At 41.8% G+C, this 24,370-nt stretch overlaps 1 protein-coding gene across 3 annotated transcripts in view; it reads right to left on the bottom strand.

The window, feature by feature from the left end:
• Nucleotides 1–9,578: 9,578 nt before the first annotated feature.
• TIAM1 (TIAM Rac1 associated GEF 1) overlaps nt 9,579–24,370 on the bottom strand; it is a 191,370-nt gene continuing 176,578 nt past the window's right edge. For all 3 annotated transcript variants that reach the window (XM_033121186.1, XM_033121204.1, XM_033121194.1), the window contains exons 23-27: nt 21,370–21,428; nt 20,547–20,649; nt 17,758–17,845; nt 15,710–15,882; nt 9,579–12,024 (exon numbers count right to left, since the gene is read on the bottom strand). In XM_033121186.1, the coding sequence (XP_032977077.1) occupies nt 11,555–12,024; nt 15,710–15,882; nt 17,758–17,845; nt 20,547–20,649; nt 21,370–21,428 (893 nt within the window). In that variant the 3' untranslated portion in view covers nt 9,579–11,554. The remainder of the gene's footprint in view (nt 12,025–15,709; nt 15,883–17,757; nt 17,846–20,546; nt 20,650–21,369; nt 21,429–24,370) is intronic.

Here is a 24,370-nt window from a genome sequence, read left to right on the forward strand (position 1 = left end):
ATGAGTGATACAGACCTGTAGTTCATAGCTCTGCTGGCTCATTAAAATCACCTGGATGCTTTTAAATATATACTGATCCTAACGCAGAGCAAAGCGAGACGCCACAGCTCTCCCTTGGAACTTGGGACAGATTCCTGCTTGTTACTCGCCTCCCGCCAGCTGACTCCTGCGAAACACAGCGTTGTGCTAAGTCAAGGAAGTTCAACTTCTCCGGACGTCCACCCTGAAAAAGAAAAACTTGAGACCATCCGACGCGTGTCCAGCAGGAGACAGTGGTACACACGTGGTACCTTCAAAGCTTCTTTGGCAAAAAGCTTTTAACGCGCTGTTAATGCAGAGCTTCTTGTATTATCACCCTTATTAACGGATAATAAAACATTCCGTTTGTACTTTATCAAAGAAGCAGGGGGTCTATCTAGCATTCTGTTATTATAGTCAATCAATGAAATTTCTGGCTAGAAATGCGGGGCGATTTGCCAGTCTCCTCTGTGTGGGGTCTAATGCTGGCCATTAACACTTAACAGAAAAGCTGCCGAAGTGCAAATCACAACTTCTTTGAGCCTTCTTTCCTCGCCTCTAATATGAAGCTATCTGCTCAATCCATCTCACAGAATTTTGTAAGGGGCAGAAAATTATGGCTAACAAGGTGCTTCGAAGTGTATAAAAGTGCAAATGCCAGGTGAGACTATTTTAGAGGTGAAAGTAACAGTGTTTTACTTACAATTAGCCAAAAATGTAAAAAAAAGAAATCCAAATAGCCGAAATTATTAAATTTAAGTTGAGACCTTCACTCTTTTAGCAAGTATTTGAGGGCCTGTGGTAAGTCCACTGAAAAGAAATCTTTGTAACCCTTAGAAACTGTGTTAGAAGAATGCTTAAATGACACAGGCGACTACCGTGTTTCCCCAAAAATAAGACCTAGCTAGACAATCAGCTCTAATGCGTCTTTTGGAGCAAAAATTAATATAAGGCCCAGTCTTATTTTACTATAAGTCCGGTTCTTATATAAGATCCGGTCTTAGTTTACTGTAATATTGATTTACTTATTTAAGACCCAGTCACATTAATTTTTGCTCCAAAAGATGCATTAGAGCTGATTGGCTAGGTCTTATTTTTGGGGAAACACGGTAACTATTCATGTTGTATGATTAGTGAAATAAAGCAGACTACAGTAGAATAAGGTACAATATGACATTTAACTATGCATATATTTATATCTGTGTATTAGTTAGACATGCGTATACATATATAAAAATAGGGGGGAAATGGAAGGCAATACCCAGAACGGAAGCAATGGTCGTCTGGGGGAAACACCATCCACTGCGTGTGGCTGCCTTCCTGTGTCACTGTTCAGACTGAAGAATGAGCAATAGGTAAGTGGGATAACTAATGAACAGGCTAATGAAGTAACAAGAGTTTCACTTCATTTTAATATATTATCAATTTATATTACTATAAATAAAGTGCATAAATTTGAACTTACATTAATTTAGTAATTTAAAAAAACACAAAGAAGAGTAATTCAAGTGAATGTACTTCGACAAATGCAAGAAATTTTAGGTTTCACACCCTTGAAAATCCTCAAGTTGCACTTTGCTTCTCTCTTCCCATTTCAAACCTTGATCTCCTCCTCAGGAAGTGCTGGGGACTAGGGAGAAGGAAGGGAAATTGGCTCTCAGTGTATAGAAGAGCTGTATGACACGCGATGTCAGGGGCATTTTGCCAGACTGTGAGCTCCTTGGGGCAGAAATTATACTTATTCACATTATGTGTCCAATCTCTTTTATATAATAAACGCTCAATAAATGTTAGTTAGATCTATGAATTTTCAAGTTGCCGAGGTAAATTAGATCCAACAATATTCAATCCAATTACAAGACAGAGAGACAAGGATTAGTGTCTTCCCTGTGGTTGATGGAGTCCTGTAGCTCACAGCTCTACTGGTACATTAGTCACCTGGATGCTTTAAATACAAAGAAGTCAGATATAGCTCTACCCTCTTCTTTTTAACTGCTGGTAAAATACTTAGCATGGATCATTCATTTAACTTTTCTATCCCCCCCTTCTCTCTTCTCATCTAAGTATTTGTTGCTGTTATAAACCCTATAATATTTGTACGCATCTCTTTGCGTAGGTGAGAATATTAAACATTTATTTTCTATTACAAGCATTCGTGTAAAGAAACCAATTAGCAATAGGTTTTATTACCTGTAGAATTAGTCCAAGTGGGGTTATGATAGTTAATATTGGGCCCACTCTTATTTTTCCAACTGGATGTGAGATTTAAGCTTGAGATAGTGGTGGCCTAGCAAGGGATACTTATCCAGTCTCTGCCTGAAGGTGCTTTACTTGGGCACCATTCTTTGGTCCGGCTTGGACGGTCTTCCAGCTCTGTGTGTCTCCCCTGCTAGTTGGCTTTTAGGAAGTCGTCCCTGGCGTTGCAGGTGTGCCACCTTTTTATAGTAAACACAGAAACAGAATCCAGCCAGATCCTGTGCTTCTAAATTTACTAACCTGTCCCATTGTGCTGTGGGATTTAAATGACTGGACTTCGTGGCTCCAAACTTGTGGATCACCAATGACCCCTCCCCCCTTTATATTTTTCCTGACAATGGACACTTGAGAATTGAAAGGATTTCCTGTGGCCACCAGATAGCATTTATTATTAGTTTGATTTTATATTTATCTCAGAGAACTTTATCAATCATTCTGAACAGCATGAGTGTAGAAGTGTGGTTGCACTGAGTTACTGTGAGCAGTTCAAAGTGAAGAGATGTAATATTTGAACTCATCTCAGACTTTTTTTGAAGGTTGATGTATCCTTTCATTGGGCTATTCGAAAAATTGAAAAAAAAGCGCTGGGCCTCTCTACTACTCATATAAAGTGAATAAAAGCCGGGGCTTCATGTAGTCCCGCATTGAATATTTAAAAAAAAAATGTTTTAAAATTAAAAAAAAAGACACCAATGCACTGATTCCAACCCAGAGACATATTCTCTTGTTCTCAGGTGGGTCCGGGGATCAGTATACCAGGTCTAACAATTAAGTTCCTGAACTTATTACACCGATGTTGCTAACCTTTTTTGAGATCAGAGGGGTTATTCATTATGAATTTGTACCAGTTGGACAAACAGTTAACCAAGTTTACTATTTGGAAGTGCTGAAAAGGCTGTGTGAAAAAATTAGGCGACCCGAACTTTTCACCTGTAATTCATGGCTCTTGCATCACGACAATGCACTAGCTCACACGGCACTGTCTGTGAGGGAGTTTTTACCCAGTAAACAAGTGTATTGGAACACCCTCCCTACTCACCTGATCTGGCCCCTGATGACTTCTTTCTTTACCTGAAGAGAAAGGAAATATTGAAAGGAAGACATTTTGATGACATTCAGGACATCAAGGGTAATACAATGACAGCTCTGATGGTCATTCCAGAAAAAGAGTTCCAAAGAGTCCACCTGCTTTGAAAGGTGGACTAGGAGCTGGCGTTGGTGCATAGCTTCCCAAGGGGAGTACTTTGAAGGTGACCAGTGATATTCAGCAATGATATTCAGTAGTACTTTTTCTAGGATGAGTTTGCAAACTTAATTGTCCAGAGAGACCACGTGGAGTAGAGACAAGTTTTCCCAGCTGAGGCTCTCTAGACCAAATCGCTTTCTAACGGACAGACATGTGAGTGAGGCCACAGGATGTGAGTGATACCATCCAACCTCAGTGGAGCTGAGCCACCGGCTGACCTCAAAGATCGGCAAACCCAGCCAAGACCAGAACTGACCAGCTGACCTACAGAATCACAAATATCACAAATGCTGAAGACACTAAGCTTTAGGGAGGTTTGTTACATAGCAACATATACATGCACATATTGTAAAGTTTAATATTTTAAAATAATTATGTCACTTTTAATGTATTTAATACAATCTAAATACCATAGCAATGTGACGCTGCTCATCTATTTAAAAATATATTTCAACACAATTTTACATCATTTTTTTTCCTTTGAACTCATTTTTTAAATCCACTATCAGCCTGACATACTGCTTTACAATAAAAATATCATTATAAATTTATTTGTTAAAAGTTTTGGCATTTCCTGTGACCGTAAATCTCCAACTATCTAAAATATCACTTTTGAATTGAGATATGATTACAGTCATTATTGGTACACAATTGATCAATAGGAAAGTATATATAGATTAAAAATTATTAAATGTACAAAATAAAATTTCTCTGGAAATGATCTCTTAATGACATGGTAGGTTTTGTGTGTTTTTGTTTTTTTTCTCAATTAGTTCACGTATCCATGAATGGATCTACCTTTTAGCTAGAGAGAGTTCAGCATCAATTCTATATCTACCTTTCTTTTTCAAGACAAACATTGTATGAAGCACAAACATTGTATGAAGACTAAATGGGAGGGAAAGCCGTTTTCTCATGACCAGTGTCACTCAATTCCTTGATCCCTTGGACTATAGGCCCCAAATCAGAGATATCAGCCATAATTATGTTTAATTATTTTCAATGACCTGACACCTTGATTAAATCCTTCTTCAAGCTGATTGAAAGCAAATGTGAAACCACCTGACCTGCAAGAGGATTAGCTCCCTAGTACTAAGTAGAGTCATTTACTTTCTCAACACACTGTTTCTCTGGGTCTATTTGTTTGATGTCCCGAAGGTTTTTGCCCCAAAGTATGATCTGGGACAGATGAGAACGTGTCTTTCTTTTAGAAAGTGGGAGAAAGATAATTGTGAAAGAGAAGAGAGGCGAGGGGAGAGAACTTACATGCCCATCACAGGTATATTCTTAGGCAAATACATGTTAGGAAAGAACATTTGGACCCTGAGCATTTGGTCATGGATTCCCCGTAGGCTCTCTGCATCCTTGAACCCCCTGGAAAGTCACATTTTGGTTCAAGGATCACTGCTCTATTGAGTCTGGTTCATCCTTCTCTTTCTAGTGGCAAGAAACTCCGAGACTAAAAGGTGTATTGAAAATCCACCAGTCATTGTTCTTTTTCCAGTTCTTCTACAAACACCTTTCTTTTTCCATAATGGCTTTTAATAAAAGACATCGAGATTTGTTTCAAGTGAACAGAAACTTCATCCCAGCCACCCATCCCTACTAAGTAATCCTATCCTTGGGCCCATAAACACTTTCCCATCTGCTAGATTTTATTAGTGAATTAAATTATGGTCTGCTTGGGCCAGAATTTGGTCCTGTGGCAACTCTGCTTCAACTATTGAGTCATATTTAAACCTTTTTTTTTTTTTAAGTCTATAAACCCTTATTTTTTTGAAAGGCTCTTTTCTTCATTAGGTATGTGGGGATGTTGGGAAGAAGAATAGATTGTCCCAACTTGCCTGTGGTATAAAATTGATTTGATCACTACCATAAATGCTCAATCTTCATTTAAATCTGAAGGCAAAACAAGCAGCAGCATGTATGGGGTGAGGGATATTTAAAATCCCTGGGAGATTTGGAAGGGAGAACGCATTGATATTCATTCAACTCATGTCACTGTAAATACCCCAAGTCCTGTAACCAAGTGGCCAACCATTCCAGTAAAACTGTGTGGACTGGAGGAAAGAGGAAAGAACGGAGTGAAGGCCTGGTTTACTAAGGATATCTGGCCCAAGAATCTAAATATAAGCTCAGGTGAAAAAGTCAACTTCCATGGCAAAGCCACAGGCATGTCTGTTACAAAGTGAAGACACTAGACAGGAAGTAGGATCTTGACCACTCACCAAAAGCCAAACAGGAGTATGGCATCCCACAATTTAGAAATGTGCACCCAAAAATTTTAAATGAGTATAAATACATCCAAACCTCTTTCTATGACTGCAAACTATGGAAGCAATTGGATCCGTACGCAGAAAATATGCAGCATGTTCACAGTATTTTATGTAATAGTAAAAACTAGAATCATGGATGTCTATTAGCAGGGAATTGGATACATACATTATAGAAAATTACAGTCTACCTATTAAGATGGATTGCTATGTAGCTATGACTTAGATTCATGTAGACCTGTTTATAATGTCATACGAAAATGACCACAAGTAGTACGTTTAAGGGTCAAAATCCAGTTAATAAAAAAGCATGTGTTAATAGTACAAACCCATTTTGTAAGTGTGTGTGATTGCACACACATGCACACCCATGCATGTCTTCAAGAAACCAGCGAGGAAAGACACAAGCCAAAACGTTACCACCTTGATTGAAAGGGAAGCTGTTAAAATCAACCGACCATTAATGTTTAAAGCACAAGGCAGCCATCAGGCAGGTAACGAAAGCACACAGCTGAGCACGACAGAATATAGGATGTTCTGTGTAAGATGAAGACACTGAACTCAGACACCACGGAGTTCTTGGGAACTGCCCAGGAAGCCCCAGGTGGCTTTCAGGAAAAAAGGGGCAAGGTCCTGAAGCCAAACAGGATGGAGCCGGGGCTCAGAAAGATGACATCAACTGTTAGGGGCCCACTGGCTAAAAAAAATCCAACTTTGGTTTGACTTGGGTGTGGAGCACGTTGAAACATTATGGAAAATAAAAACGTTTTCTAAGGGATTATATCCTCTCGTGGTTCCTGATTTTAAAAATTTTAAAGACTCTGGATTTAGGTTTATAAAAAGTGTCATGCCTCTCCAACCTGAGAGTAATTGAGTGCAGACAATGCTAGCTGTGCGTGTGGATAATAACCCCAAGTCACCAGACAACAGCAAGGGTCTATTGTCCTCAGGTTAGAAACCACTGGCCCCAGAGTGAGTCTGCTGTTAACAGCAGTGACATGAAGATGTGCCGAGTCATCACTTTACACTGAGCACACGGTGGAGATGGTGGGTACGGGTGATGCTAGACTTCGCCCCAATACACGGGAATTTAACGTCTTAAAGTTACTTCCTACTGTAGAAAGTTGGGGATAGACCAGAGTAAACTATTGTAGATGAATGATATTTAGTATACAAAGCATTCTACTGATATGGGGGGATGGGGAGGACAAAGTGATCCCAGTGACATGTTTTGGGAGGGTTTCCACTACTGCTTTCGTCAACCGAAGACAGTAACTTACCAACAACATCCATACCCTGTATTTAAACAGCCCGACACATTCATGATTGTGTTTTGGATATTTCTTGTTCTTTCTTCAAACATCGACACCGTTCAGAGAAGCCTGTGGGGAATGTGATGTTGCAATTCTGATCTCACACGTTTCATAAATACATGGCTGAATATTTTGAGTATTTTTTCTTTTTCTCCCTGTTTTCATTTTTCCCTCTTCCAGGATAGGTTATGGCAAGATGAAAAGCAGAAATTGCCTGTAAGTCTCAGGTAAAACTTGGCTATCAACAAAATGTCCAGAAAATAGTAAGGGCTTATGGACTTGGCTTGCCCCCCACCCCCACTCCCACACAGAAAATCATGTCCACTGGCTGGGGACACAGGCAAGAGAGAAAAGTCTGAATTTTTCAGACAGAAGGGACAAGAACTTGGACAAGCCATCCTGGCAACGTCCTAGGCAGGACACAAAATGCCAGGGACCTGGTTACAGAGGTTTCCAGGTAGGAAGCCCGAGTTGGGCAAAAGGAAAACACTAGAGAGCCACCACCAAACTTGAGAGGCCCGTGGACGAGGACAACGATCATGGCTATAGATGAACGGACTCCAAGACTAGAGTGAGGACCTCACCCCAAATCCCCCCAAACCTTGACAACCATGGAGAGAGGAGTGAACTGAGATGTTTTCTGCCAGCCTGGTGGGAAAGGAGTCTGAAAAAGAAATTAAATTAGCGTAAAAGAAAGCATTATGATTATTTCTGTATATTTGATTTTGAGCACTGATTTCCTCCACACCAACAGACTCAGCAACTGGACAGGAAAGTAGCCCAAACTGCCTAAATCTCATTTGTACCAAGTACAAACTATTGGAATAATTTCATTGGGTATAAGCTGGCTTCAGTCAGTCATTCCCTAAAGGGATACATTGGACACAGAAAGGGATCTATTTGTATTTTATAATCCACACATTGGTACAGCAGATCTTGAATATACTTTTAAAAAGATACATGCTCTAAATCAGTATTCAACATCAAAACATTTGGAGACCCTTAAACCAACGCTTCTCAAACTTGCACATGCATGAGTCACCTGGGGGTGCTGTTAAAATGCAGGTTCTACTGTGCTTCCCCAAAAATAAGACCTAGCTGGACCATCAGCTCTAATGCGTCTTTGGGAGCAAAATTTAATATAAGACCCGGTCTTATTTTCATATAAGACCCGGTCTAATATAATATAATACAATATAATGTAATGTAATATAATATAATGTAATATAATATAATACTGGGGCTTATATTAATTTTTGCTCCCAAAGACACATTAGAGCTGATGGTCCGGCTAGGTTGTATTTTTGGGGAAACATGGTAGTTCAGTAGGTCTGGGTGGCGCCCAGTGACCTGATGCTGACACTGTTAGTCCACGGACCACACTGAGGAGCAAACTGCTAAACAGCTATGCTCACCTCTGCTGTGAGGAGGAATCTTCTAGTTTGGAAAAGGCAGAAAAAAGGAAACCTGCTCACCTGGAAGGCAGGTGTGGGTGGGATAAACTGACCCTGTAAGGCTTGTAAGGGATTGTGGAAGAGTAAGATTGGGGACTGAAAGGGAAGCGCGTAAGGTAGCCCAAGACTGCATTTACCTTTTTGTTGGGATTCTGTGGAAGACCCAGGCAGCAAGATCCCTAGGAACCTAATGTGAAGGCAGACCCTGGGTTCAAGAGCTTACCCAGCCAGGCCAGTCTAAGCTCTGCACTTCCCCCCAGTACTTCTGCCTGGTACCCGTCAGCTTGCGCCCACCAGGAGGGCGCAGGAGACTGGAAAACAGTGCTCAGTATGGCTACTGATCCCTATTTGTGCCATTTTCTATTCTCCAGATCAGGAGACCAAGATGCTGAGCAACCTGCATACTTTTTCTTTTCTGGTTAAAATGTTCAGCTGTACTGACAGAAAATGAGATCATAAATACCATATGAGCTCACTTATATGTGGAATCAAAACCAACAAAAAAATATGAGCTGATGGACATAGAGAACAGATGGGATAGGAGATGGGCAAAAACGGTGAAGTAGGCTAAAAGTATAAACGTCCAGTTATAAAATGAGTAAGTCCTGGGGATGTAACACACAGCACAGCAGTCAGTTACTGATACTGTATTTGCATATGTGAAAGTGCTAGGAGAGTGGATCTGAAATGTTCTCATCACAAGAAAAGAAGTTTTGTAACTACGTATGGTTATGGATGTGACTTGGACTGCGGTGATCATTGTGTAATACACACAAATATATCAAATCATTAAGCTACACACCTGAACCTAATATGTTACCTCAATTATACCTCAATAAAAAATAAATTTAAAAAGGACAAATAAACATCAAGCTCTAGCACGTCAGCTCTCCCTTGATGATCATAATTATGTAGGGGAAAAAAAGGCATCCCCAGGAAACTTTCTCCCACATACTCTGTCTCTCGCTAATAGTTCATATTCATCCTCCCGTTCAAAAAAGGCACAGGACCATCCAGATACTTTTCAATATTTTTATTGTTTGACAGGCATTTACAACGTTCCATTCATAGACCTAAAAACATAAAAATAGACCTTCTTTCAGCTTATAAAAGAAATATATAAGAACTTTTGACATAGACACGTCATGACCTTATGTACAAGAGACAATGGCACCCTCTGCAAGCACCAGACTTTCCAGCATTTTCAGACGGACCCGCAGCACTGGGACTAGTAAATGTGATGAAAAGAAGCCTCAGCTTCAGTTTTTCCATCCGGACACAATCGAACTGGAGATGATATGGAACAATGCAGTGATACAAAGGGTATAGAAACCATTCTAAAGCTTTTTAAGAAAATCAGAAGATATAGCAAAAATTTAATAGAATAAAACTTTCAAAAGATCAAGCTCGAAGCCCTGGAAACCCGAAAGGGGAGGGATAGAGGGTGGGGAAGCAGGGGAAGCAAGCAGGGCCACAGAGCATGATGTTCTGAACTCTCTATTGTCTGGAAATATAAAGTCATAACTAATTTTTATAAAATATAATTCCTAAAGCTACTATAAAATTCAGGTCTTTAAAGTACCTACTGATGTGTCAAACACCAAATAGATATTTTCCCCAAAAAGAAAGTTTTCATATTATTTAAACCCTTCTTAGGAAGTGGACATTGTGAAATGGGAGAGAGAAAAAAAAAAAAGCTATAAACCTTTTTTAAAAAAAAAAAAAAATTGAAAGTGCTTTAACTTGTTTTTGTTCTCCCTATTTGGAAATCTGTTTAGAATGTTAGATTTTTAGCATGTTTACCCTGTTTCGTTGGCATGAAGAAAGTGTTAAACACAAGACATCTTTTTGAAGAGGTTGTTTTGTTAAGAGGTTTTGTTATGGACTGTGAGGGAAGGGGTAGGTAATCTATGAATGAAGATGCAACTTTGATGGGAAAACCAATGATCACCATGGCAACCCCATGAGGAGTCTCCCCTCCTCATCCACGTGCAACAGACACACATACTGCGCCTTCGGGTGTCATGTTTAATTCAACCAAGCTTCCATCTCAAATAGAGGTTCAAACATTTAAAAAAAAAAATCTGCTTCTTGGAAAAAAAAATTTCTCCTCACGTGAGCATCTTGTTGGCTTTTCATATATAAATATAAAGTCACCGTGCCTCACTCTCTCTGTAAAAGGTAAAATCCTCATTTTTTAGACTCAGAGTTACACTAACACTGTAAAATTCTCACCTGTTTGTGCCCTTGCATCTCAGGTAAAATACAAAAAAATAGCGTTTTTGTTTTTTTTCAAGTGATAAATTTGGATCTCTTTTCAAAGAGTTTGGCATCTTTATAATTCTATGCAAAACTAGAACTTCCAAACACTGACATCGAATAAGACCAGCCATAGACCAAAACAGAAGAGAAAAAAAAGGCTCATCAGAACATAAATCTCTACCCTCGACTCACACATCCTTAAAATACACAGATATTCTCAGACATTTAAGAGGGAAAGGAGTAAGAACACTGCAAGCTGTACAGTTGCTTTGTTTTCTGTTTAAAGTTGTGTGTCCCCAACTAGGAGATGGCTCCGGATTGAGTTCAGACCGAGTGATCTTTATTACTATTACTTTTTGTGCTATCTCTTAAACTAATCTGTTGTACATACTTAAACTCTGGGGGTAACCTGCTTTCCAGTGCTATAGAATCCTTTTTTTTTTTTTTTTCAATTCTTTGGGCCCTGATTAACTGAGAATAAATAAAAGCCCTTAGTAATATACAGAAGATAGGACTCAAGCTTATTTAAGATTCTGAACCATTCTTTCTGATGTTGTTAGAAGGATGACGTTGCGTGACTACAATGGCTTCAGAGCAAAGTCAGCTGCCAAAACTGTGTGCAACAGTGCGACCTAAGGGGACATTCTCCTCCTCGAGGGTACAGGAGGGGCAGAGTGAGGGCAGGGCGGGGACAAGTATCTACACACACTCTCTATGGGGAAAGGGACACAGTCAGATCTCAGTGTTCAGTTTCCTGGAGGGGGCAAAGTCTTCACGCCTAACCCAAATGACTTCCTCGCTTGTGTTCTCCAGGCCTCCATTGATGCCTGACAGGGCAGCTTGCTTCTTGAGCTGCGTCATGCGGGACGTGTGACTATCCAGGCTTTTCCGGCCTCTTTCCCGCTGACTGATGGAGGCAGCCTGAAGCCGCTCCTGCAGGTCTCTGTCCACTTCGGCGCCCTTCACGGACTCACAGAACTCATCATCGTCACTGAGGATGTCTGTCTCCTTGATGTCCTCCTGCTCCTCATACTGAGCAAGATCAAACTGTTCCTCTACCCATCGGTCAGTGTCCCCACCACCGGGGGGCTGCTGGGGCTCTTTCTCCGGGCTGCTGGCGGAGATGGCATCGGAATCAATGGTAAACCTGTTTCGAGCCAGTCGCCGCCTCCTTCTCCCCAGACACTTGCTTGGGGCAGACACTGCACACACACACAAAAATATAAAAATAAAACCCCCACATGCTTCACATGAGATAAAAATTCAGAAAGCAAATAAAAGAAAAACTACACGGTATGCATTTGTTGCCTTGCTAGTATTCGGGGCGTAAAGTCCAGATTTCACCAGTCTATCTTGGAGTCTTTACCTCAAACAGATGCCTGGCCTTAGGAGACATCACAGCAACTAGCTGAAGGGCAAGGGGAGACACAAGGACACAGACGGGTGTAGGCTGTGGGGACACGGGGAGCAACTTCCTCTGAAATAACCCATGTCTCTGCCCTGTGCACCTGGGAGACAGGTGCTGCAGATTCCTTCTGCTCTCACGTAGACACTGATCTTAGCACTCTGTAGGCCCTCAGCCCTGACAATGCCCCATGGCCCAGTGGTCTGAGCATCCCCCCTGGGGCTGTCATTTAGCTGGAACAGGTCTTTAGTAAGGGTGGAGGATGCTTCCAGAGTCTCGCTGTCTTTGTAGAAATCACCATGATGTCTCAACGAGGCAGAAGCCCCGGTCCCAAGTTATCTTACTTTCTGGGAAACTAAATGTAACACTTCTTGAGGATTTGTAGTTAGATTAAGGGCACGGCATCCCTCAGAGAGAGACAGCAGGAGAGAGTGGCTCTCAGAGATATGAAGTCTCCAGTTAATTCCCTGCCCTCTTTCTGACAAGCCCCATATGGATCGTGAGGCTCAGCAAATGAGCTTAGTCCCTCCTGACTATGTTCTACACGTCACCGATTTCTTTTCTACCAAGCAATTAAAACACCAGAGCCTGAGTGGGATGAGAAATGAATATATATGACACCCAGGCAGGTGATCAACACAGTGCTATATAAAGTGACAAACGGGTAAGAAAAACAAACCTTTGAATTCACTCTTTCACCTACTGCCCTCTAGGAAGCCAGAATTATTAAAAACAAATACACAGAAGACGCCACCCAGTCAAGCACACAAACAATCCCACTACACACACACATACACAAAAGACAGCTGACATGGAAACACTGCTGCTTCTCTTTCGCTAGTGAAGTGGCCGTTCTATCAGAGACAAGAAGGTGAAATGCAAAACAGGCTTTCCAATGGAGGGGAAGAGCCTAAACACCTACTGGGAATTGCTTTCCTAAAACCTAAGCCCTAAAAAACCATTAAGTTACTTCAATGCCGCTAGAAGTAAGATGACTATTCTGCCAAATGTAGCCTCAACTTCAAATACAGACGGTACAAGGTCAAGGAGCTGGACAATGGCCTCAATTGGCTCCCGTTCTGGCCATCTTCTGCCTCAGATCCCTGTGCTTCCATCACTGTTCCTAAGTGTTCTACCATCTCTAACATGGAACATCACTCCACTCAAGGAGGGGCATGAAACCCATTTCCAGAGGAAAAAAAAAACGGAAAAAAGAAATAAACTACTACTACTACTCCATTGGGAGAAGCAACAATTCCCGTTCAATTTTATCTCAACACCACCATAGTGGAGACTAGCTCTCTCCAATGACTATATTAGAACTACTTCAATTCAAATTAGGTTATTGAAAATATCTGTCAATGATTTTCATGCTGAAGTATGGGAGGTAAAGCATGCTAATATCTGCATTTTTGAAATGTCTCCAAAATAAGATGAGTTTATGGATGATAGATGGATAGATTTGTGATCATGAAAATACAGAAAAATATAAACTATTGATGGTACATATGAATGCACACAGTTCTTAAACTGTTCTTTATGTCTGAAAATTTTCATAAAAAATGTTGGAACAAAACATTTTTTTAAATTGGGTTATTATTGGCAGACATATATTTCTTTTAGACTATATTTAGAGCTATAATTATTGAAACAAGATATTTGGCTTTAATGTCATATTAGAACAAAGGGAGATATAAACTACCTAGGTATCCCTGACAATGCATAATGAAGCATGAGTATCTATTCTTTATCAGAAAGATACTTAATAACCCAGCCAGTCTTATGGGGTTCAAGGACTCTTTGATTTGAATATTTCCAGTGTTCACTGTTAAAACTGACCACCAGCTAGTGCTGTGCTGACCCACTCACACACCATTTTTAAATCATCTAACATGAAGTTCCTGATGATAGTTAAGGAGCATCAAAAGTAGAATGATAAAGACTTTCTTCAGCCAAAAGTGAGCCATCAGACAGAAAATCTTCTAATCAGCCAAAGCCAAGAGGCTCTGACATCAAGGCTTTCTCTTGGAATTCATGATGATGGTGTAAGTTGTGGGTTGATCATGTTTTCTCTCCAAAGGGATTTCAACAGGACAACTTCTGAGGGTCCTGCAGACAGACTTAAAATGCTTAGCTTCAAAATAAACGCAGCTCTGAATTTAGGTTCATAAACAACTGAAAGTTGGCCAATGACACGTGGGGTTTCCTGAGGTTGGAATACATTCCCAAACCTAATCAAACATTCCCTGGCAAGAGAAAGGAGCAGGTGAAGACAATTCCAAGGTGAAATTCTCTACTGTGAGCTTTAGAGGGATCAGCAAAGCTTTGTCACGTAAGGACTCCAATGAGAAATTGTGGCTATGCAGGTGTGCGTGGCTCTTAGGGGACCACAACAGAGAACCCCACAGAGTGCTGAGTGTTCACCACAGTAGGTTTTCAACCAACACTTCTCAACTGACTGGAGAATAGATTCAAGAAAACCAACCCCCTAACATTAGTTAAGTTTAAGGTGCTTAAAGACTGTCATATCCCACATCAAGCTACGCAGGTTATGTCTGTGAAAACCTTCAACCATGTACAGTTCTATCCATGCCTCTTCAACACAACTGAGAACAGGAGGAAAGGCAATTGCAACAAAGGTCAGCAACCCTTTTGGCAAATGCAAAGGAAGCCTCTTTGATTAGACTCTTCCCTGCAAAATTCTAGGCTGTCTCTTAAGAAAGGAGTGACTATCTTGATGTCATTAATAGCTACGTGTTATGAAAATATGCCTCTTCCTAGATATGTTAAACTGCCATTTATAGGTGGTATATTGACCTTCCTTCCTCACTGCTCCAAGGTGATTCCAGTCCTAAAAGAATGTTTACCTGGGGCCTTTTAAAGTCTAGATTCTTCTTTTACAAGAGTAGTGAAAGGCTTGCCCAAATTAACATTGAAGCTAAAAATAAAGTCGCAGGCACAAGGCAAGGGCAAAAACCTGATATGTCATCTGGTCTACCAAACATGAAATCCTTACTGAGAACAGGCATTGCTGTTTCTGGATTACAAAGCCACCATGTTCTCAGAAAGGTGGGACATGACCTTGCTGAGACATGACACACTGCTTTTTGCTTGACAAAGCTGGCTGTCATGCAAAGCAGAGACTCTCATTCCACAAGCCAGCTCAGACAGCCCCTCCAGAAAGAGAATGTGCTCAATTCCTGGCTTGGCAAATGAGAGAGGAGCTCACCAGCCAGAAGGAGGAGGGCAGCAAAGGGAAAGCTTGAGGGAGGACAAGAGGAGTAAACGAAATGTGGGTCCCCAGGGGGCCACTGGGAAGGAGGCAAGGGCCAAGGAACCTCACACCAGGGAAGAACCGTACTCCAAGGTTAGACCCCACAAGGCCACATCTAAATCTTGCTCAACAAGGACGTCAAGCTCACTCAAGTTCTACAGTGGACTGGGGGTGATGGGGATCTTGAACGTCGGAATCCCCACAGTACCTGCCCTGCTCATGGCCGGCCTGGCCCCTTTCAGCGCACATAATCTTTTTCCTCCAAAAGGGACATATTGCTGGGACGAGGGAAGGCTTTCAGTTTTGAGGAGCTGTCTTCTATGCTTATCACGGAGGATCGAATGCACAGCCTTTAGGAAATCCTTTCGACTCTCTGGGGAGCTATGAAAAGAAGATGTACACATGTTAGAGAAACAGTGCTTAACACACGGGGAACGTCTAACGTTATCAAGTGCAGCCAAACAAATACCCCGGGGGACCAGGGGTTAAGACTGAGGCCAGGGCCCTCATTTCCATGCTGAGCTGTGTTTGCATTGCTGAGGACAGAGCACACGTACTCCTTTCCCTCTATGCTTTGCAATTCACCTCCTGCAACCAATATGGGACAAAGCAGCCCATTAGTAAAGGGACTGATGGATAGATGGATCTCTGCACCAAGAAGTTGCCAAATTCTGTTCTTGGCACTTCAGGCAGAGCTTTTCCTTCTAAACTGTTTTTACAGAAAAATGAACCACAAGATTCTTACTCTGCAGAGCAGTCAAAGACAAATATCCCAGCCTCTTTAGTTCCCCCTAGAGGTGGCCCTCTGTGAAACATCAGCTCCTCCCATAAGACATTTCAACATGTAAATATTAAAGCTACATTGTGAAGATCTCAAAACTCTTCCCAAGTCCTAATTCCCAGAGTAAATAATACTTCTTAGGTATGAGTCATTTTTCTTAATACGTTCTCAGTCTTTTTACTCAGGTTAGTTTCACCTGATATTTCTTATTAACACAGGATGTGGCATCTCTAAGAGGCCTGCTCCCTGGACCCTGTGGACTTGACCAACAAAATCACAAGTGGATTAGCCTAAATCGACGGTAAAGATGCTACACAAACCACATGTGGATTATCTGAAAAAAAATTTTCAATTATAGTCCCGACAGCTTCCTGGGATCTCTGCCCTTTGTTGATCCCTGTCACCCAACACAGAGCAGTGATGTAGAAACACACAACACGGGCTCTGAAGCCAAACCCACCTGAATTTGAACTCAGTGTTCATTTGCTATAAGGTCTTAGGCAAAGTACCCTCAATGAGCCTTGGTTCCCCATCTGTAAAATGGGATAACAGCAGCACCTCAGTCTGTATACATGAAATAATGTGCTAAGGTGCTTAGCATAGTTCATGCTGGGCAAATGTGACTTCTTACTATACTAGCAATCTCATTATAAAATAATGCTAATAATCATCATAATGTTGATTCTGTTGCCTTTTTTTTTGTAGGCAACCCATAGCATGCTACTACCATAGTGCGGGTTATTGGGTAAGTACTGAGGAAATTATTGAGTCCATTAAAGCATAATTGAGTATAGATCACATTTAAAGCCAAATACATCAAAATGCTTCCTGTTGGGGCCATTCGTCTTGATATTTCTAGGCAAAAAACAAAAGAGAAGGAATTGGCTGCATTTGAGTACAGGCCTCACATTCCCATGGAACAAAGAGCGAGGGAAAGAACAAGAAGAAATAGAAGCCCACATGGTAAGTGTAGCTTCCACTCAAGGCTGAGCGACTAGTGCCAACCTCCTTATGTTGCAGTTTCTATCCATGAGGAAGAACGCTGGTAGTGCCTGCCCACACTCTTACCAACTCCAAGTTGCCTTGCCATCTGCTGTATCTCAGAGATGCTACAGGATAAACAAACAATGTATGCAAACACGGAAACAAAAATTACAGGACAACTGCTTCCTTCTGGTCTACCAAATGTAAACATGGGAAGAAGGCCCTCATTGGAACATTGACTGTATTTGAAAATTCTTATTTCGTTTTTGAAAGATATTAAAGTAAGCAGGTGACTGTCCATATTCTAGTAAAATTAGTTTAATTTATCCAATTACTATTATTCAATAATTTCTCAAATGTATAAGAAAAAGCATGAAGAGACTAGAGAAGCCCAGGCTGGTCTGTAGAACCCAGAGTGGTTAGAGGACACCAAGCACATCAAATTCCTTCCTCTGAGTTGTGCGGTCTGCAATTCATGGCTCCAGGCTCACCTGCAGCACAGGTGGAAGACCCTCTCCGGCCTCCCTTCTGACTCCGATTTTACGTGGACAATTTCACACACGGTATTCGCTTCTGCATCTAGATAAATTTAAACAAACATGAATGAGGGTATGTTTCAAAGGGGCTTACTTGCATTTTTACAAAAGCATTTTCCACACTTTGGTGTAAGATTAAATAGTGCAGAGTAGCATATGACCAAAGGAACTTTACCATGGTCCTGTGATCCAAAGAGACAAAGTATTCAAAAGCTTAATCGGTGCTAAGAAAAAGAATGCTGGGAAAATTTCCAGTTGTGAAGATCTCCTTCTAGATGATCTAAGAGAACAATCAGTAATCATATTGACCGAAGAACTGACCCTTTTAGCTGCACAGACCGTTTGGCTGACTTATTTCAATTAACTGATTAGTTGTTTGGGTACCAGTTGGACTAGACAGAGCCCAAGATTCGAAAGCAGATTTCACCAGGCCAGTGATAACAAAGAGGCAGGTCCTCACTTTCTTTGGGGGGAGCCTTCCCCACAAACACCCGGGCCTAGTGCCCTAGACAAAGAGCAGGTCCTGGAAGTGAATGGGGCTCCTCTTTCTCAGCCCTCCCGCAGCACGCATTCCAAGGGAATCAGAAACAGTATGCGGAGAAGGTAAGGAACACTTATATTTTAGGGTACGGAACAATTATGTTTACATCACTTCTAAGCTTTGCAACACCTGGCTTGAAATACCACATTATATTATTTATTATTTTATAAGCCTTGCAACGCTCTATCGTTTGAGGTCATGAATAAAGTGTTTGTTGGGGGGAACAATTCATGACAAACATCAAGACTGCACCTTGTGAGGTCATCCTTGTCCAATTGTTCAGAACCCTGGCCACAAACTCTCACTGTGACATATTATTTAAGGGGTCCAACCAGGACCCATTCACAGAAACTTTCACAAGCTCTCCCAAACTAGGATAAAAATCTAGACATTCCATGTTCTGATTCTCAAATCCACTGGAATGTATTTCACAACAAGGGACGCACTGGCTAGTCTTTATAACTCCATTAAAATGAGGCTTTATCTTGATGGTTTCAAACTTGATTGGAATGAAAAATAGAGGGTGAGAATAAAATGTCATATCACAAAGATGGCTTTGTTTTCAAAATGTAATGTCTTTAAGTATTTAGTCCTCAACGCAGGCAAAGTTCCTGGCTGAGAAGCCTGAAGTTTGCTACCGTGTTTTCCCCAAAATAAGACCTAACCGGACACTAAGCCCTACCATGATTTTTCAGGATGACATCCCCTGAACATAAGCCCTAATGCATCTTTTGGAGCAAAAATTAATATAAGACCCAGTCTTATTTTCGGGGACACAAGGTAAAAATATAAGCTTTCCTATTTATAAACCAGGCACAAGGAAATATATGAGCTAGATAATTTACAACCCAAGACTGCAAAGTAGGACAACACTAGTATTTAAGTGTCCAAACCTCAAAGTGTTATTCTATAATAGCTGTTTGTAGACCTACAACCTATAAGTTCCCGCAAATTCATGTGTAAATCAACTTTATAAATCAAATCGTAAGTAAAAAGGCACCAGGATAAATCTCTGTGCTGGAAAGTGAGAGAGAAACCTTAAGGCAAACAATCATCCTAAATACATTTGTCTAACATGGTGTTTGCATTTGAGTTTTCCTATGGCACAAGGCACAACCACTGTGAAGGAAGCTGCATCTAGTTTAATTTGGGTGAGTAATTGAAGATTTACCAAATAATGCAAGAGTTTTTCTTCATGACTTTGGACTAGGGGGAGGCGGTTTTATGAGGATCAGAGCAATTTTACCGCTCACGGATGTGACGACAAATGGAAACAGGGAGAGGACAAGCAATCCCAACTGGACACTGTAAACGTAACGCTTACATCAGAAGCATGAAATAGAAATACAGATCCATTGTGCACCTGCGGAAGTCCACGTGTAGGGCCTCTCTTTACAACCAGACACCTGCAGCTTCTAGGTGGGAAAGGGAATAGGTGTGGCCTATTTGGAGGGGGTCACACTTGACCCCCAAATGTGCTCCTTCCTGGAGGTGTGCAGGAGAGCCATCACTGGAGGCTCCTCCCCAGAACGGCCTCAAATTAAGGCCGGGATGGGGCCTCCGAGTCACTTAATATCCCATTGGTATTCCCTTCTCATATGCTTAAAGCATCATCTAACTTTGGGTATATTCACTACTATCCAACAACTCGCTTCACTGCTACTTGGATTGCAGCAAAAAAAATGACATTGCAGAGCCTTCATGCTAATACAAAGATAAAGATTTATTAAAAAAAAAAAAAAAAAAGATAAAGATTTATAACGCAAAGGGGGAAAAATGTACCTGAGGGTCTTTTTGTGCTTTGGTGGTCTTTTCAAGTCTCTCAGTTAAAAGGCAAGTGAGTTATTTACATGGGCTTAGTCTGCGTATAGGCTCAAAGATTCTTTCCATTAGACTCACTGCTGTTCAGCCGTTTGTCACTATAATATTATTACTATAAATAACAGAATGACTACCATTCCTTGGAACAATGTTGACGGCATTACCTCCATTCACTCAGTTCATTCATTGACTCAGTTCGTTTGTTCATTCATACATTCAAATACTTAATAAATGGCAGGGTAAACGAGAGGCAATGGAGAGACTGACGGAAAAGGCAGTTCAGCACAGAAGAAAAAGATGGTAGCGTGATTAGACCAAGAGCGTGGTTTCAGACAATTCATACACACGTAAGAAACACGTACTCAGCACGTTCAGAGTTTACCTGCACTTGCTAAAGCTCGAACCTGCAGAGCTTCGGTAGGAATCATGTGCCGAAATCGGAAGGGGTCCCACTCCTCGTAAATGGAAAGCCTGTGAGATCCTACCTGCAGGAAGAGAAGGAACCAGGTGCATGAGGACAGACTGCTCTAGCCAGACCCCCACATTCTCTACTCCAGTGACACTGGAACTCCAGTGTCTGTCCAGAGGGACTTGACCCTGGGTGCACTTTTACTCATCCAGCAGAAAGCAAGAGGCCATATGATAAATATGCTGACAGGGTGCAAATAAGTTTGCTAAACAAATCCAGACCAAAGAGACACTGGAAAGAGGAGAAAAGGGACCTCAAAACAAGAACAGAGGGACAAGAAGACGAAGGAAAGGAAAAAAAAAAAACTAGTGTTTAGGAAGGTTCTAGCCATGGCAGGCCCAAAAGTATTCACTTTCATGCTCTATGCGTGAGCCTGCCTGAAAAAAAGCAGGATGGGTAATTGGGTAATTTCCTTGACTCCTTAGCAGAAGAGAGAGAGAAAGAGAGAGAGAGAGAGAGAGAGAGAGAGAGAGAGAGAGAGAGAGAGAGAGAGAAAGAGAGAGAGAGAGAGAGAGAGAGAGAGAGAAGAGAGGAGACAGAGGAGAGAGAGGAGAGAGGGAAGGAAGGAAGGAAGGAAAGAAGGAAGGAAGGAAGGAAGGAAGGAAGGAAGGAAGGAAGAAAATCATAAAAGGCTCCCGCCTGACAAAGAGGCAGCATTATAATTACACAGATATAACTGAGAAGCAGATAGGAAGGGAGATCCTTGCAAACTATGGGGTGAAACAAGAAGTCTTACAAGTTTTTTCTTCTGTTTGGAACCATCTTTATACACCAGGACCACAGCAGTTTTGAAGACTGGAAAAAAACAAAGTAAAGGCGGTTACGGCACATAAAGTGTGGGGTTTTCCCCTTAACTTCAATGACCTGTGGTAACAAACACTACAGCTATGAAGGGGACGGTGACATCCCAGTTAGCCAACTCCCACTGCATCTTCCACTCATTTGTCATGTGTGCGAAACTCAAGAGCCCAGTGAGACAAAATTTCCTAGATTCAAAATAAACAAAGAAATCTAAATAAATGGAAATTACCCGCCCCACTGGAAACTTTCGGGTAAAACATAACACTTTAACTAGGGTAGCATTTCAAGTTTAAAACTTTAACAGATAACATATTTAACAAAAATGTACTAGTTCAGCAGCTGGAGGAGTAATACAAATGTTTTTAATAATAATATAATTGCCTAAGTTGATTTATATTTATGCAAATGAAGCCAATATGACACACAGAGACTGTTCATAATTCAGGAAATATAATTTATCTTTTCTTGTTCCTCATAATTAGCTTATGAAATAAAATGTAATTCCACTCCTTCCAAACAGGCTGAATCACAATAAACTCTTTAGAAGCAGGAAGTATGGAGTATTTTTATATTCTTTGAGGGATGGGAAGATACAACAGAGTTAGGCATAGTCTTCTATAAGATTCCTTAAATAATGCCATGCATGTTTAACACTCCGGGATTCTGACTCGTCAGGAAGGGGAAGGAAGAATTGGTGCCCAGAAGGATGGGAAGCGTGACTCCACCCCACCCTTGGCTCTCCAGGAGAAGGTCTCTATCTCTCTTTACACTCTGACCCTAAGGCACAGCAGGGACCCAGTCACACAGCAGCTGGAGGGGACATGCCTTGTGTCCCAGACACAGAATTGCAAAGGTTCAGAGAATTCTCAGGGATGGGCTCTCGGGCCCCCCCGCAGACCAGCGCACAGCACCTGGTTCATTTTCCATCCTACTTAGGTTGGGTCAGTCTCCCCTTTGTGTAGGGTCGCCCTGACCTCCACTGCAGGAAAAGATGCCTTACGATACAAAGAAACTGACTCCAGCCACTGAGTCTGACGGTCCCCAGCCCTTTATACGTCACAGCACCCAACTCCTCAAGGATCCCAGAGGTTCCCACTCCTTCCACCCAAAGGGCCACACCCGCTGTGCATGGAGACTGAGCACCAAAAATGCGAGGAGACCCTATGTTCCCACCATGAAGCCTTCAGCAGAAATCAGTGGCCAAGACACAAGTCCCTTTAAAAATAAGAGAGCTCTACCCCAGGAGAGGGCACCCAGTGTGACCTTACTCTCAAGAAGACCCACAGTGTTATAAGAACCAGTGCATGGCTCTAAGAAAGCTACTGGCCTGCCTCAGTTTACCTCAACTTCAACTATATCAGATCACAGCAGTGGGGCAGAGTGAACCTCCACCTGGACTATGAACCCCTCTGCCTCTCCCATGAGCTCACCCTGATCCTGCGGGCTATTCTCCCTCAACTAACTTCACGGGGTTGCCTAATCCCCTTAGACATGGCCTTGATCTCCAAAAGTCCTGGCTGCCCTTGACAGCCTGGAGCTCTCTGTCTATACTGCAAGAGGTGAACATCTAACACCCTTCAAGGCAGAAGCCTAGGCAAGCTATTTTTTTTTCTTTTAAAGATGATGATCAGCACTCAGCACACATTAGCCATCCTGTGTGTAAGACCTCACGGTGCTGGGTTGGCCGCAGGTCAACTTCAGTTTCAGAAGAAAACGGCACTACTTCCTGAGATTAGAGGTTTAAACCAAAACACAAGACAGCAAGTTGTTTTAACCCGAGAGCTGCCTGTTCGATGGCAAGTAACTTACTTCCCTCACAGCAACACTTCCTTATTTCAACAGGCATTGCTAAGGCTCTGTTGGTTCTGCTTTACGACTTGAAATCATACCAAAACTGCCAAACACGTCACCTTGAAGGTCTGGGAATCTGTAAACAAGCTCATTAGTTATGGCACAATCTGCCATAACTCAGAGACATGATTTTAATCCTTTCCCTGCTCTTTGCTGTTACTCTGGAGAGGATTCTGAATAATGATCAGCTTGCCTCTTGCTAACGACGGCCCCTGTGGGGTTTGCCACAGGGTGACGGTGGCAGGGTGCGGGGGCTTCCATTCACAACCAGGAGAGGTGTTGTGGGCTCCCTGTCCAGGAGCCACACTTCCCTCTGGTAAACAACCCGTGGGGGAGGGAACAGAGTGATGCAGAGTGGAAACATGTATTGTCCCCCATGTGGTCCTGTGCAGCAAGTGGCACTTAAAGCTCCAAACCTCAAAACTGGCATTTTCCTGAACCCTGTATTCCACAGCTTGGCAAACTAGAGCCCGCCGCCTGTTTAGCTCAGCCCACTAACACAGATGCTCATTCATTGAGATCGTCTACGCTGCTTTGGGCTCCACGTGGCCTCCTGGTCCACGAAGCCTAAAATATCGAGTATATGGCTCTCCATAGAAAAAGTTGGCTGACCCCCTACTTTCTCAAATGATTTCCTTGTTCTAAATCTGTTTCTTTCTAACTACAGGAAATCCATAAAATTCAAGAGATAGTATTGAAAAATCCCAGTGTTGACCTGGAATTGTTAGTGTGTAGCTTAGCATCAGAAATAGATGATGCTTTGGGTCACTTACTTCAGAATCCTACATCCCATAAGTGACCTACCAAGAAGCTCTCAGACTTCTCCGAAAAGAAAATGCAAGATAAGAAACACAACTGCTAATGTGGAAAAGAAAACAAATACTATCCCTCCCCTCACCACAAACACCCACGACTATCAAAAACTACCAACACATTAAAAGACTCCTTGGTACAGCATATTTAGTCACATGTTTTTCCTGTACAGTTTTGTGCTGTGTTATTTTTAATGAAATGCCATCAACAGCTACAGTGGCCCTCTGACAATGCTGTGAATATCACTAAGTTTCTCAGGGAAGGTGGGGCGA

This window comes from Rhinolophus ferrumequinum, chromosome 2, assembly GCF_004115265.2.
Source record: "Rhinolophus ferrumequinum isolate MPI-CBG mRhiFer1 chromosome 2, mRhiFer1_v1.p, whole genome shotgun sequence".
In the NCBI taxonomy this organism is placed as follows: domain Eukaryota; kingdom Metazoa; phylum Chordata; class Mammalia; order Chiroptera; family Rhinolophidae; genus Rhinolophus; species Rhinolophus ferrumequinum.